Here is a 17,037-nt window from a genome sequence, read left to right on the forward strand (position 1 = left end):
ATGATGATGATGATGATGATGATGATTGAGGTCTGAGCTTTGACTGGGCATTTCTATGACACTCAGATTCTAGTACACCACTCTAGTGTAGTTTTGGCTGTGTGTTTAGAATCACTGTCTTGTTGAAAGGTGAACCTCCTTCACAGTCCAAGTTCTCTTACAGACTAAAGCAGGTTTTCCTCTAGGATTTTCCTATATTTTGCTCCATCCATCTTGCCCTCAATCCTGACAGGTTTCCCAGTCCCTGCCAATGAAAATCACCCCCCTAAGATGATGCTGACACTACCATGCTTTACTGTGGGTATGGTGTTCTCAGGGAGAAAGCTCCTTGGTCTTCATGGTGCAGTGGTTATTTGAATATGCTCTCTGACATATTATGGGGCCTTCCAGAATCAGATGTATTTAGTCATAGCTTATTAAAGTGCGTCATAGCAAAGGTGGTGAATACTTATGCAATATAAAACTTATAAACTTAAAAACTTATAAAATATAAAACATCGACATTATGTAATAATTTGTGTAGATCAATGACAGAAAATCCCAATAAAATATGTGTGAAAAGCCTCCAACTGCATTATACCAGAGAATAGATACCATACGGAGACATTATGTCCACTAATACATACTGCATACTCATGTCAATACAATTTGATGAACAGAAAACAGCAAATCAGAAGCAGACCACATCATAGACCAACTTCTATCACTACATTAAGGCAGTAATAGGACAGTATTGCTCATGGCTGTGGGGTGTGTCTGTGTATATCTTCATACTTTTAGTAATATCTGTCGGTCCCCTTGGGGTCTGTTAATTGTGAGAATGCATATACATGCTTGCAGTTGGCAGGTACCTGTGAGACAGGGGTGGTTAAAAGAGAAGTTATGAAGTTATTATCTGGCAGGAGAGTGTCAGAACAGTCACACTAATGAGCACACTAATGTAGAGCTGTTTGACTTCATGCAGTTATTGTTGTTACTGTCTAGCATTCTTTATTTTGGCATAGACTATGACCAACAGTAGCTTGTGTATTTTTCTCATAATAAACCCTTTATCCAAGTATGCTTACAGTCTGTGGGTACCTTCTTCCAAGAACACAACAACAGGTGCATTAACACTGCCATTTCTGATCCGGATCAAATGCATCGGTAGTATTTATACGCTCAGCAATCGTATCAAATGTACCTCAAACTGTAGTTACAAATGCCATTACAATTGTGTACTTACATATACTGTTAATCATTGTAATAATGCATAATTACTCTGTACTTATGAGTAACTACAGATTTTGTAAATATGTAAATACACTGTAACTAGGGAGAATTATAATATAATATGTAATTATTCTTTATTTACTTTGAGGCACAGAAAAACATGGAGAAATGGAAAATGAAGAATGGATGAATGACTGGATCTTTATTTGCAGTTTGGCTTTTGTGATTTAGTGCATTAACTCCATATTTTCTTTCTAAACAAGTTATTTAACCCCAAGCCAATAGAGCTGACAAAAAAAGTTGATGCTTCTATTTTAGCTTGAAATCCATATTCACTTACACACATATTTGTATAAATATATATATATATATATATATATATATATATATATATATATATATATAAATAAAATCATCAGCAGCAGATTTTATTGATCCACTGTTGGATGAAGGCCTCCCCAAGATGTTGAAATTGTCAGCAAATCTTTTTATTTAATCTTCCTATCTTTTATGTGGTCTTCGTCTAGGAATTTTTTCATCCCTTTGGATCCATTATACATCTTCTTTTACCCATATTTCATCTGTTCTCTTTGCAGTATGTCCGGGCATTGCCATTTTAACATTTTCATGCTTTAAATAATCATATACCATGGTTTATTCTTTGATCTATTTATTTGCTTTTCTACCTCTTCTTGTTATTCCAAGCATGCATCTTTCCATGTTATTTTGTGTTGTTTCTAGTTTCTGTGTAATTTTTGCATTTAGTGACCAGGTTTCAGAGCCAAAAGTGAGCACTGGTAGTATGAAGAGAAATATTTTTCTCTTCAAGCAAATTTCCTTTTAACACCAGCACCACCACAGCCGCTTTTTGAGAGGCTTTTGCAATTCAAATGCAAATATCTGTGTATCTCTGTGAATTTCTCTCGCATGTCTGTTGTTATGTCTTACTAAATATTTGAATTAAATACCTAAACATTGTTTCAGCTGTAAACCTGTCAAAATGCATAAGTTATAAACACTTTCCTCTTCCAGACTGCAGTTTATGCGGTAGGCTATAATACAGCTGACAATCTGGGCTTTGTAATGAAATCAGTCATTGTGAAAGAATTATAATCTTGTTGAGTGCTGAAACACATTAATTTCTACACATCATATATTATATTTTATCATTGTTAATTTTATTAGCAGGCACAAAATATACACAATTCAGGAATAACACCTGATATAGCTCTCCTCTGCCTGTCCTCTGATCAGCTCTTGGAATTAAATTCTCAATCACGTTGCAAACCCAGGTCTTTGGATCAACGCCTCCTGTTTGATCACCTGTCACCAGTCACTTTTTTGATCTTGTATACTAATTATTTTGTATTAGGTGTAGGGCTGGTGACAGGCTGGCTGATATAAGACTGCTGTTGGCAATACAATTCACCATTTGGCCAGCACTGTGCAAACTGGCACTTGGAATAAAGACACTGCCAAGTTGCTAAATGCAACACAAGCTGTCTGTGTCAAATGCACAGTAGTGTTGAAAAGTGCATTGATATAGGCTAAACAGCTATAAAACAGACGGAGCCATTTCAAAGCACTCACATTGCATATTATATTTTTAGTTTATGCTATTTTTAATAACTGGTTATTTATATTTTATAATTACATAAGTCTGCTTATAGCAGACATATGTGCATAACAATTTCTGTACCTGTTTACAGTTTATTGTGTTAAGTTTATTTTATCACGTTTTTTTTCATGATTATAGATATGCACTCGTTTTGAAAAAAAACATTTTAAATGTAAATGCAGTGTTTCTGCCATGACAATTTACTTTAATCCAACTGCTGGTTTTTCATTTTCGTCTCACAGCTGTTTTAAAAAGCAGCCGCACTCTGCGGTTCTAGTGTTAATAGCATGCCATTTCTTCCAAATGTACTCCATCCCATTTTCACTCTTTTGATTTATTCCATTAGATCCCATTTGTGTTGATTTGCTCTCCAAGGCAGACATAACTTTTTAATCTATTTAAATGTTCTCATGTTTAACAGTTTTGTTGGTATATTACACACTGTTGGATGGTAATATTTATTACAATACTGTATTCTGTGTCATTTACCAGTAACTTGTAATGACTTATAATTATTTCTAAAATTATATGGGTAGTGACTGGGTGGTATGAAGCAACAGTTTGTTAATGATGGTCTTCACCGTATTCAGTGACTTTGATATTTTCTTGTAACCTTCTCATGATCTGTGCTTCTCTACGACTTTTGCCTGACTAGTTTAGATGTTTGGTTTGTCATCACTATGTGAGTTGTGACGTGAAATTCAACATTTAACTGAGGAAGTTGAACTACTTTGATTACACAGAGACAGACAATAACATTAATTATTTAACCTTTCAAACAAATCTTAAGCTGATTTAAGGTTGCCGTAGCAAAGGGGTTAAATACTTATGCAACTGAGATTCTAACTTATTTACATAATATCAGGTTAATCAGTTGTATAGATTGTGTAAATATATTTCTATTTGATTAATGATTCCAACAAAATGTGGGAACTGCAGAAAGGTGAATACATTTGCAAGGCACTGTATGTCATGAAATAACACAAGGTTTACAAGAAAACAATATAATTAATATACACTACTATATCTACACTCACCTAAAGGATTATTAGGAACACCTGTTCAATTTCTCATTAATGCAATTATCTAACCAACCAATCACATGGCAGTTGCTTCAATGCATTTAGGGGTGTGGTCCTGGTCAAGACAATCTCCTGAACTCCAAACTGAATGTCTGAATGGGAAAGAAAGGTGATTTAAGCAATTTTGAGCGTGGCATGGTTGTTGGTGCCAGACGGGCCGGTCTGAGTATTTCACAATCTGCTCAGTTACTGGGATTTTCACGCACAACCATTTCTAGGGTTTACAAAGAATGGTGTGAAAAGGGAAAAACATCCAGTATGCGGCAGTCCTGTGGGCGAAAATGCCTTGTTGATGCTAGAAGTCAGAGGAGAATGGGCCGACTGATTCAAGCTGATAGAAGAGCAACTTTGACTGAAATAACCACTCGTTACAACCGAGGTATGCAGCAAAGCATTTGTGAAGCCACAACACGTACAACCTTGAGGCGGATGGGCTACAACAGCAGAAGACCCCACCGGGTACCACTCATCTCCACTACAAACAAGCTCACCAAAATTGGACAGTTGAAGACTGGAAAAATGTTGCCTGGTCTGATGAGTCTCGATTTCTGTTGAGACATTCAGATGGTAGAGTCATAATTTGGCGTAAACAGAATGAGAACATGGATCCATCATGCCTTGTTACCACTGTGCAGGCTGGTGGTGGTGGTGTAATGGTGTGGGGGATGTTTTCTTGGCACACTTTAGGCCCCTTAGTGCCAATTGGGCATCGTTTAAATGCCACGGCCTACCTGAGCATTGTTTCTGACCATGTCCATCCCTTTATGACCACCATGTACCCATCCTCTGATGGCTACTTCCAGCAGGATAATGCACCATGTCACAAAGGTCGAATCATTTCAAATTGGTTTCTTGAACATGACAATGAGTTCACTGTACTAAACTGGCCCCCACAGTCACCAGATCTCAACCCAATAGAGCATCTTTGGGATGTGGTGGAACGGGAGCTTCGTGCCCTGGATGTGCATCCCACAAATCTCCATCAACTGCAAGATGCTATCCTATCAATATGGGCCAACATTTCTAAAGAATGCTTTCAGCACCTTGTTGAATCAATGCCACGTAGAATTAAGGCAGTTCTGAAGGCGAAAGGGGGTCAAACACAGTATTAGTATGGTGTTCCTAATAATCCTTTTGGTGAGTGTATATATAGTATCTCTCTCTCTCTATATATATATATATATATATATATATAGAGAGAGAGAGAGAGAGAGACTGTTTGAGAAACGGGATCTTTCTGCCAATTGCTTATTGATTTCCTATACACAAATACAGTATATATGTGAAACCTAGGCAAAGATTATCAGGCATGCCCTGAAATATTTTTAATACTATGAAAACACCTGGATAAAAATCTCTGGATTGCAAATAATGTTTATTGATCTTCATCTGGATGAATCACAGCTAAGAGCACCTGATTTATACAGCCTTATACAAGCAATAGACCCACTTTGCCTAAAGGCCAGTCCCATAATGTGGGGTTAGTACAATCTTCCAAGTGTAGGGGAGAGTTGTAACATTTTTGTTGTAACTCATTTACGCAATTGGGTCTGTTCTATTCCATTTTGACCATTGCACAGGCATTATGCCTTAGCATAATTAGCAGTATTTATTGTTACTGGGGATCTCTTTACTGATTAAATGGTAACCCTAGTTAATATTAAATATTGTATTTGTATTTAAATGTTTACCTTTAATCAATATATATCTAAATGAATACTCAGCATGCACCATCTCAGGGGCTGCTAGGTAGTTTTGACAAAGGTGCATATCACAAATAACCATGTTTCAAAGAGAAAAAAATATATGGGTAGATCAAATTAATACAATTAAATCTTAAACCCTGAAAAGTAAAACAAACAAACCTAAATAACACTTCCAAGACCCAAGTTAAAGAGTCCATATGTGTCAAATTACCCCCAGTACATAAAATCCCCAAACATTATTCTCCCTATACATTGGAAGAGTGTTACACCTTTTGTTCATTGAAAAGTGAATGGGCAGTTAAGACGTTATAGTTTTATGTTATTGGAAGCATTAAAAAAGTGGTTAAGAGTTTAACACAACAGACTGAAACTGAAATGAATCTAACAAACCCTTGGGGCCATCATCTTCGCTGGCAGTGGGCTCTTTAATGGGGTCCGGCATGCTGCAGTCTGTACCAGCCCAAGTGCTCTCACAGGTACAGGTAGCTTCATTATTGCAGACCTGTAAGAGAGGAAAGAAAACACATCCGTATTCAAGGCAATTTATAAAGTACTGGAGAAAGTTTTTGAGCTTTGCAATGAACTGAGTGATTTTTTCTAAAATGCACAAACCAAAAATTGCAGGTATTGTTTCCTTACATATGGAATTCCAACCTTGGCTATCTTGTGGATGTTTTTGGATTGCTGTACAGTGCGAGGGCCACAACAATATTCTTGTGAAGTTATTGACTAGATAAAGGAATCAGAAACCCCATTGCTTGTTGATGTTGGCACCCACCAACTGTCCATCCTTATCAACATGTGCCTGTCCTGAAGGACTGGCAAGAAGTGCAGGAGACCGAGGAACATCGCCTAGAGTTCCAGTGCATTGATGTGGAGAACTCTGTAGGGCTCCATAAACTGACCTTGGACTCCCCGCCCATTAACTACTCTATGACAGATTGTCAAACCAAGGATGAGGTTCAGAGTGCTCCACCACCAATGGAGCGCCTTCCAACATGCCTGAGTAACTGTCACTCACAGCGATTGTGTCATGGTTGCATTCTCAGTGCACAAAACCACAACTGTAAGGGTCTCATCCTCAGGAAGCTGAGCAGCAGTGTTTGCGACACAGCTGCGAGAAGGCACAGGAGTCTCTGGCAAAGAGACACCATGATGTGGCCTCTCAACCTGAAGAGGAAGAGGCAAGCAAGTATGGAGGCAAATCACTCTGCTGCCAGTGTTGTGACCTTGGCAATCGAATCACAGGGCAGTCCGAGGCACTTGTTGAGTTAACAACCGGCTTTCACCGAATTTATGTTTTTGCTTTGTGAAGTGCACATCGCAGAATAGTTTAAGAACATGGGGTCAAACAATGAAATCAGAAATCCTTTGTCATTGGGAGCTCCAAAAGAGCCTCAAGACTCCCCAAATCTCACAGAAACATGCATGATCCATCCAGAGAAAATGTTAACAAACATGGACCTGGACACTCACAAGCTCGCCACTGCTGCTGTTTGCAATCGTCTGTGCCGACAAACACAAAAAGCTTAGCGAAAAGTGAATGTGGGTGAAGACATCCCTGAGGAGGCAAGGACAATATGGCCTGTATACTCTGCTGTGAGAGCTGGAGGTGAACAACAGTGATAGGCTATATTCATCACATAGTATGATCATCACATTGTAGTTATCAATATTTTGTACAGACATTGGTCAATTACAGATACTAATTGGTATTTGTATTTGAAAATATTATTTTCCCTGTATTTTTAAATAACATACCCCAAAATAACCATTGTTATTTGAAGTATTTGAATAAATACTTATGAAAATCAAATACTCTTGTCATGTTTATTCTTCTTTTAGTTTTTTTTCAAATGACTCTCATTGACTGCTGCCGATCTCCGTTCTCAGAATGTGTAGCTGATCATCTTACCCATGCAGATTTAAGTTGTAAATATTAAATGTTTGATAAAACCGTAGTGGCTCTGACTAGCTTACGATTGGATTGGAGGGCAGGGAATTGCATCGTGAACCGTGTCACACTACACGCTCATCGGTAGGGGGCACGCACCCCGACCAAGCTGTTTGTCATCATGATCAGTGCAGATTTGTTGGGAGGGCCAAATCAGGTTAAAATTTTGCTAAAAGTTTTGTAGTGTGACGTGAGACGTGTTGGTGGAATCGATCGCAACGGTTTCAGATTATCTCATGTCTCATTCACACTACAAGAGCTAAAAACTTCATTACATTAACAAAATATATCAAAAGAAAATATGTCCAAAAGAAAAACCGCAACCATGGCATCAATTTTCAGACCCTCTGAGTCCTGCAGTTGCCTCCAGTGTGGAAATGCAACGCCGATGTTAATTCTGCTTTTAAGCACGATCTTGATCCAGATGTTTTTTCATTGTAGAAGTTTCTAACACAGTCTTTCTTTTCTTGTTTATTTTATTGGTGGTTCAGGAGGAACATTAGGCAGCTGCGGCTTGCCTTCGATTCTCGCGCTCGCTCTGCACAGCGTCAAGGAACCTGCACTGATGACGTGTGACTGTCTGCACGAACTAGTTGCGCGGCGGTATGCAAATATAAATTGACAGACAGGAAGGACATCCTATCATTACATTCGGATATATATATATATATATATATATATATATATATATACACATTTAGACCACTTAAATTATTGATTGCTATCAGGATGTGAAGAGACTTTCAAACAGTATAACAAAAATGTTTCTGGAAAAGATTGCACACCCTAGCTTTAAGTCATATATAGGAGCTCTACTTGACAGAAACAAAGCTGCTAAACAAATAAAGGAGCTAAACAAACTGAAAACCAAAACTGAAAAATGAACCTTAAAGGCAGATACATGAAGGCATAAGACTAAGAATAAGTGTTTGTTTCTTGTTTTTCTACGTTCCAAGTGAAACATTTCTGTGGCAAACAAATGCATTAACGATGCAGTTATCAGATTCAGTCTGATTGTAGACTGAAGGATCAAATTGATTGTATAGCCAATACACTAATCATAACAAGGTAGAATACTTTGCAAGAAACACTCAACACAGCTTAATTAAAAGTACACAAGTATATACTAATTAAAAATATCAGAATATATATAATTTAATGGAGTTTTGTTTGCCCCACACAACTCACCCCATGGGCAGAGCACACCTGCCCATTTGAGCCACTGGGACAGTTGCTCATGTTTAAGGACTGTATTGGCAAGCACTTCCTGTCAAGGCACATCATGGATGGACCACAAGGAGTCCCGTCTTCCACATATCCCAGATCTGTCTCGTCATCCAGGAGCACATGGCCCCCACTGGACAAAGAGAAGTTGAGAGAGAGAGAGAGAGAGAGAGAGAGACAGGTACATTTCTTCTCTGACTGTCGTATTTCGATTCTGCTTACCGGTACAGCACGTATTAATACAAAATAGTTATAATAATAATAATAATAATAATAATAATAATAATAATAATAATAATAATAATAATAATAATCATAAAAACTGTTGTACCACTTCACCATCTTAATAAAAAGAAAATAAAAACTTTTTGCATCTGTTTGCATTACTTTCCAATGTATTAAAATGCAAACAAACTTTATTATTGTAATGTTATACAAATTATATACATCTAAATTAGCGGGGGTGGGGGGTGCAATGGCGTATTGTCGGGGGTGCTTGCAGATCGAGTTTATCCCGGCGATGAGAGCGGGGCGGAACGTGTGCGCTTGTGCATTAAAGTATCTTTTGGTTATGTTGGTTATTCTGTGTCGAGTTCACTCTCCTCCATGTTTGTTTGTTTCTGAATGCACATTTCTTGCCTGCATCCGGAATGTGTGGAAGAACCGGGAAGAACGCAAAGCGTCGTCCAAATGACAAAAAATATTGCCGTAAAGAGTGGGATTTGCGACACAACGAAATAAACAATAGCGCATAATATGAAACAATAGAGGGTTTTTTTCTATCATCACACGATATATATATATCGTCATATCGCACAGCCCTACTGATAGTAGCACTATATAAGAACTTTCTGATCTTCATGCTGCCTGTTTATGTTTATGTTTATTGCCTGGAGGGGAGGGAACCCTCAGGCATAGGCCTTAAGCCATGGACCCCCAGAGATTTATTTTCTCCTAATAAAGTCTGTCATCCTATAGGAGTCTTTGTTTGTCTATCCTCTCAGCCTTATGGTTTACTTTTACATTTTGAATTAATTGCTATCTTATAGTGTTATTTTAATCTTGAAGTGCTCTGTAGCAACCTTTGTGAAGGATGCTTAAGTAAATGAAAAAGTGAGCATCAACAACTAAGAAAACTGCACATTACACCACAAGAACATAAGAAAGACTGTCAGTGAGAGAAGGCCCCATCACACTTGTTGTGTTCCTAGTAGCCTACTACTGCCAGGATCTCTTCTATATTTTTCTTAAAACAAGGTCTGCCTAAAACAAAGTCATCTGCCAGCTGCAGATGAGAAAATCAGTACTTGAAAGTGGATTTGCATTAGGACAATATTTCTCTTATTTGAACTATTTTCCTCATTCCAGACACTCTGAAACCCAGTACTTGCTACAGTGTTAATTCTATATTCTGATGCCAAAATATCTTAAGAAAAGCTGGATTTAGTTTTAAGGAAAGTCTAATCAACCATATCGATCAATTAAAACCTTAGTAATTAGATCAGTGATCTAGAGCTCAAGTGGATCTTAAAGGATCTCTTCAAGAACATAACTGGATAGGTAGTTCCAGACTTTATATCATGTCTCTTGTTTTCAGTCTTAAAAGTACATGATCTTAATATCAAATGAGAATATCCTCTTACCTGCATTCCACAAGTCTTCCCTGATGGTTGAAGGAGGCTGGAGTGACATCACCCTTCATTAGGCCAACACGTGGTGTACGCCCAATGTTGGAGCAGAGAAGGTAACCGCAGAACACATCACTAGTAAAATACAGCAAGTGTACCCAGTCAGCGACAGCTTGGTTTTCACCATCATCATTTTATATTAAAGAATAATTCTTAAAGTCCTTAATCTCAAGATCATAAATCTTAAAGGTCAATTGAAGACTATGTCATGAAAACATAATTATCCAAATGAGACATTCCATTTCCTACTATTCTATTATACTAGTATTAAGATGACATATAATTTATTTGTTTGTTGTATTCTGAAGCTATAATATTAATGATTAATACAGTACATAATCAATGTTCCTTTTCTGCACTTTATTAAAGACTCAAGACCTGCCTTTCTCCCACTTCCAGGGAGAATCCCAGCTCTCCTGAAATACCTCTCTCTTGTCTCTCTATGAAGATTTAAAAGGGGGAGGAGTTGCACACTGCATGTGAAATAATCTGGCAGTGAACAACTCTCTGGTGTTTCTTAGCAGAAGACATCAGGATTTGTTTCCATAAATCTTTAAAATTAGAGCACCAGCAAATATTTGACAACTGAGAACATCTGTCTCACGTCTCAAACATAATGAATAGAAACCACCTCAATCCAGAGTATCAAAGACAACTTTCAATCCTGGCACAGTTTTTATTTCAGATGTGCCACTAAGTTTCCTTGCCATACTGTAATTTTAATTAAATCAGATCTGAGAGATAGAAATGTATATATCTTAATGGTAAAGCTAATAAAATATTTTGTATAATAATGTCATACTCAAATGTATTGACTATGAATATCTATCTTGTTACAGTATGTCCTATGCATTGAGTATACTGTGAAGGTCAATTTACTAAAACAGGCTTACTGTACTTACTTACAGTCCTGTGCCTTACTGTGCTTTTATGTTTGACAATTTTTTTTTTATAATAATACAATGATCTGCCTGTTAGACAAGCGTATGACATATTTATAATGCATGAGATTTTTGCTTCTGAAAAAATACAATACTTAATTACTCTTTGTAAACATCTAGTACTGCATGTTGGTCAGCTTTTAGAAAGTTGGCCTGCTCATGAAACTGAGGAATGTCATCTGTTTGAAAATAATTACCAGATGAAGATCTAGTTCCACCAGCACAGAACAATTATCATTCAGCCAGCCATGAGGTTTCAGTGTTTGATGCCATACATAGAAAGCCGCCAGAGAGAACATGCAAGTGTGCTACAAAATATAATGTAATTAATGCTAGATTGATAATAATAGGCAGACAGTAAGAGTACATGCAGATGCCCCAGCTCTGTAGGCATAATTAAAGCATTGGAGATGCTTTGGAGTAGAGACTATTAAAAGCATACCTTTGATTATAACTTACTTCAAACCAAAGAACAGCTTCAAAAGGCCTTCAAAATAAGGAATTAGATCTGCATTCTGCACATAACACTTGATATTGCAATAGCCCCCTCCACATATAGACCGCAATCAATTATTCCTTCTTCATAATTTTTCTCTTGACCTTCTGAATAAATGTATCGGGCTACAGATTGTATAGACACACTTGAATGAGGGTCAGAAATTGTAGCCCCACTCTGCTTGAACTGATAATTTCAAATGGTTAAATAATTAAAGTTAATAATTTGTGATAATTAAATGGAAAACTGCATGAATTCCAACAATTAAAAAGAAGTTGAGATACACATTTGTGTGAAGATATAGGGCATTATCAGAATTATTATTTTTTGGACAGAAAATATGTAGATTTTCTGGAAAGTGTCTAAGCTTTTTCTCACTTTTGGAATATACTAATATGTTTTTATTAAAACTGGAACTCATGAATTCATGTACATACATTTTCAGAAAAACTTTTCTGCCTCATATATAGTAAACAATTTATAAGCTACTTATCAGTAAATGTTGCTGTGTTCATACTAAGCGGATACAATCAATATATTTGTATATTCATAGCATTTCAGGTACAAAATTACTTTTTCATGCAATCCTTATTGGTAACAATGTAATGGATGTATATATTATTGGTGTAATATATACCAAAATTGCCATTAATACATGGGATATAATATAAAATATATTTTAGTCTGTAACACGTTTATTTTAGTTGAAAATATATGTAATAGACAATCTCTTTTTTGTCACAGTTCTTTTAGGTTTAGATAGCAGTCAGTAATAAACATAATATGTTTCTAGTGTTTTCACATTATTTTCTGACAGTACACTCAAATACTGCTGATATAAATTTGTGTCCCCCAGCCTATAATTGAATTATACCAATAGGTGACATTTGAAACCTTCCCAACAAGAAATTTACCTCAACCAGCAGCTAATGCCATTTAAAGCTTGATCTTGTTAGAACTCTGATCAATCTAGTATTTGTTATAATGATATTACAGCTGACCTCCAATTGTAGCATGGGGCAGGAGAAGTTGCCATGTGGAAACTCACTGTTTGCTGCACTGGATCCACTTATCTCCATCTTTCCCACAATTCCCCTTTTCGGTGCCCTCTGTGTTCAACTTCTCGTAGCAGAACTTTTCAGATCCACCAGCCTCTGTTCAAAACCAGAAATCAGTTGAATGTCAGCCTTTTTTGGTTCAGGGATCCCTTCAGGTAAACCATCAATGTACACTGATAAAAACAGTCAAATCACAACTGCAGGTCAAATTATCTACGATAAGCTTTATCAGAGCAGTTCTGCTGTAAAAAAACTTGCAAAATTGACCACTGTTTGAGAAAAAATCTGTGTAAAAATCTTAAGGGTGAAAGTTCCTTCTCTGAGCAAGCCTGGCATCCCTGGCCTGTGGTTGAGAACCACCTAGTTGTCCCTCATTATTTACAAGTATTTTGTATTAAGACAGTAGTTGATGTAAAATGATTATATGTGATAGTCTCATAGATAATTAAAAAGCTTTAGTTTTTGCAGTCACTTTGGTCTAAATTTCAAAGACATTTTCAGTTCCTTTTCATTTCTTTTATGATGTCACCTTTTTCCAGAACTAATGCAACAATGCAATTTTACCCATCAATTTTATAGACACAACTTACTGTCAGGCCTGCTCTCCGCACTTCCAGTGCTTACCACTTGAGGTCATCCTCATCACCTGAACTAGCCAGTATCTCGCTCTCTCTCAATAAGCAATCATCCAATTAACATTCCTAAATACCGCATGCACTTGTCCCAATAGCCCTCTGCACTGATTGGTTCTAATTCTCCCTAGCAGCTCCACTGACTTCACTCTGCCCTGTACTTAAACCCATTTGAGTACAGTCACTGCGAAGTCTTGTCTTCCTCACAGAGTCACTTCTATGCATTCCTTATATTTCACCTGTCTATTAGTGTTCCTGACCTCCTGCTTTCTCCTTATGACCTCCCCTTTGGATCTCCTTGTCTGTTCAATCTATCTCTGGACTGTTCTTTACTTCACCTTTTGGATTTCACGTTTGTACTTTTGCATTTGCCCTACTTTTGTTTGAGTATGCACTTGAATCCACCAGTGTTAGTCTCTGAAACATTACACTTATACTCACTTGGACCCCATATATATTTGCACTGGTTTTCTCTGGTCTTGCACTCTCCATTGTAGCACCTTCCCTGCAGCAGTAACATAATACAAATGTCTGCAATACTTCCAGTGTAAGGGATTAGCATACAGCAATGTTTCATAGCAGATTTCAGATGTAATACATAGTTGTTCCAGTGGTCATTATCAAAATGCATTGTTTAGAACATAAGAAAGTTTACAAACGAGAGGAGGGTCATTCCACCCATCGTGCTCGTTTGTTTATTTCTTTTTCTTTTTCTTCGTCATCTTAAAATTATTATTATAGTGGTTATTTAGCAGACACTTTCATTCAAAGTGGCTAACATGGTTTAACAATCAATAATATAAAATGTTTCACATTTACACAAAATGTTGCAATGTTAAAAGGGTTGCAAAAATATAAACATTAATCTATAAATTAAAGTTAATAAAAGGTATAACAAGATTATAATGGTCTAGTGAGGCATTGCAAGGTGGTAAGATGTTGAACATACACTGTGACATATTCTTTTGCCAATTCTTAAACCATTTTGGGGCATATGATGCATTTTTTTGGAATAGTATCTTAAAATTGTAAAGTGTCCTGAATAATTTGGACACAGTATCACACAATCCTTAAAATGATTGTGTGTTCAGGGTTATGCAACATCCAAACTTCAAGATGCACTTTATTAGTACAAATAAATACCTGATTGAGATTACAATAGTACCCATCTTGCTTGTGTAGGTTGGGTGGGCACTAGAAAAATAAACATTTAAATATATTTCAATGAACATACTTAGCATGCCCTCTCTCAAACATTTCTCTCATTAAAAAACAACAATTATTTTTCAGAAACATCCACTTCAGAAAGCGTAACACCAGAACAGATCATGATGAGACACTCTTAAATGTCCTCAATGCCCTTATTTCATATTCAGCACTAAAACATGATAAGACATTAATGTATTCTTTACTTATTTTCTTAAAATGTTTTGTTGTTAGTGTTCTGAACCACCTATTTTTGTTAATTATATTATTATTATTATTATTATTATTAGTAGTAGTAGTAGTAGTAGTAGTAGTAGTATAGTGAATTTCAGTCAATGAGGCTAGAAATTATATATTAGGTCAACTGTATAGGCTTTAGTGTAAAAGGTTGTGTGCAGTGTTTCCCCCCCAAATATTGACAGTGCCCCCCCCCCACACACACTTGAAGTACATGTGTCAGTGTCATAGACAGTATATATTTTCTCTCAGTCACCCTAAAAATTTTACGATCATAGAACTTTTAAATCCGCCGATAAGCAGAATAACTAACTAGCAGGCTTTAGGACCATGTGGATGCTGTTTTCAGGCACTTTGACAAAGCTCTGGCACCCCCTGCTCTTCCCCCGCTACACAGACTGCCCCTCCCCCAAATTCTGACATGAAACCTACACCCGTAAAGCTCTAACCCTTGGGTGCAGAGAAGACAAATATTCCACAGCGCCTATACAAGTCATCCCTAGTTGTACCTGTCCAGAATCTCCAGTGCACACTTCAGTGATATCACAGTCATTTACAGCATAACGACAGCTATATCCTCGAGGGTAAAACTGAGGGTAAAACAGACAACAGGTAGCTGTTACACTATATACTGCTACACAGGGAACAGGTCTAACTTTTAAAATGTTCATATGAAAATCATATAGACCTGAAACAGTAAACACAACACATTTCCCACAAAAAGCGATTACTAGAAGCGTTCCAAAAATGTGAGGGATATTAATCAACATGTATTACTATGGTTGTGTAGGTACCTACCCTTTATCAGTTATGAACTGTTTCTATCATTGTGTAATCGGTGAGGTTAATTTAGCTAATGAGCTATCATTAATACGGGATATATAAATGTGGTCAGCAAGCTGTTATTTTTCTGTAGGTCAGGTCACTTGAGCAGTTTTGCCCTTTTGTTTGAAGGTATGTTTTGGTTTTAATTATATTTAAATTTGTTTACAGTTTTGTATTAGTGCGAGGGTAATTATTTTTACTACTGTTTGTAGGTTGTGTGATGCTGAACAGTAACGATTTATATTATATATAGATGTTGAGTAGTCAAAGCCTTGCCACGATTAAATTATCTCCTGCTGCTGTAATGTGGTGAGTTGAACTCCCCGAGGTATTGTTCTGTGTCATTATGCTGACATTGTAAATGTGATTTTATATTTTTCAGAAGGAGCAAGTGTCAGCTGCTGTTTCTTACGTGTATTTTATGCATTTGTTTTCTTCAGTAACTTTTCTCTATTTCTACAGTTAGCGAGTGATTAAGTTATTTTTATATTCTTTGGACTTACTTTTGTTTCACTTTTGTTATACCTTGTGTTTTCTTTACAAAAGTATGTGTGCAGTGATTTACTAGTTCATTTTTATATTCATTCATTGATGTAATTACAATTATATCCTACTGTTCTTGCTGGGCTGAAGTGAGTGTTGGTCACCTCCTGGTGGTGATTGTCATACTGTATATTGTATGTATTGTCTTCTGTTTTAGACTTTTTCTACTTTAATCTAATAAATTGTTACTTTTTTTTATTCACAACTCTGCTTATTCTTATTTGCTTAAGAGGGATATGCACTGGGGGACCAGTCCTTATTTACAACTATTTATTTGGGCGAATTTCCCAGTGGTGTTGTCTGTTAATCAATTACTTTGCAGAAGTGAAGTTCTGTGCGAACTGTGTGTCATGGCATGGGCCAGCTACAAATTGATTCAACTGATAACTTAACTTCTGTGGCCAGCTGCTTAAATCAACAAATTTCCAGTTTTTCTCTAGATTTCCCCTTGGATGTTCCCTCTCTTTAAAGGTGTTGCACAAAATACCTCAACACACTGAAGTCAAAATGCCAGTTAAGGGAAAAACTGCTGTATTTCAATAAGGTCATAAGATATAACAATGAGTAATAACAGTCAGTGCTTTTACAGAAATGTCAAAGTCTCCTATTGTCTCT

At 36.7% G+C, this 17,037-nt stretch overlaps 1 protein-coding gene across 4 annotated transcripts in view; it reads right to left on the reverse strand.

Annotated features, from left to right (window-relative positions):
- The window catches only part of adam23a (ADAM metallopeptidase domain 23a), a 150,102-nt gene that overhangs the window by 24,100 nt on the left and 108,965 nt on the right, over positions 1-17,037 (reverse strand). For 3 of the 4 annotated variants that reach the window (XM_066687608.1, XM_066687609.1, XM_066687610.1), the window contains exons 18-24: positions 15,564-15,644; positions 14,755-14,805; positions 14,053-14,116; positions 12,970-13,075; positions 10,440-10,559; positions 8,761-8,929; positions 6,009-6,120 (exon numbers count right to left, since the gene is read on the reverse strand). In XM_066687608.1, coding sequence (XP_066543705.1) covers positions 6,009-6,120; positions 8,761-8,929; positions 10,440-10,559; positions 12,970-13,075; positions 14,053-14,116; positions 14,755-14,805; positions 15,564-15,644 — 703 coding nt within the window. The remainder of the gene's footprint in view (positions 1-6,008; positions 6,121-8,760; positions 8,930-10,439; positions 10,560-12,969; positions 13,076-14,052; positions 14,117-14,754; positions 14,806-15,563; positions 15,645-17,037) is intronic. The other variant, XM_066687611.1, reaches the window with a different exon arrangement.

The sequence above is a fragment of the Amia ocellicauda genome, chromosome 16 (assembly GCF_036373705.1).
Source record: "Amia ocellicauda isolate fAmiCal2 chromosome 16, fAmiCal2.hap1, whole genome shotgun sequence".
NCBI lineage: Eukaryota > Metazoa > Chordata > Actinopteri > Amiiformes > Amiidae > Amia > Amia ocellicauda.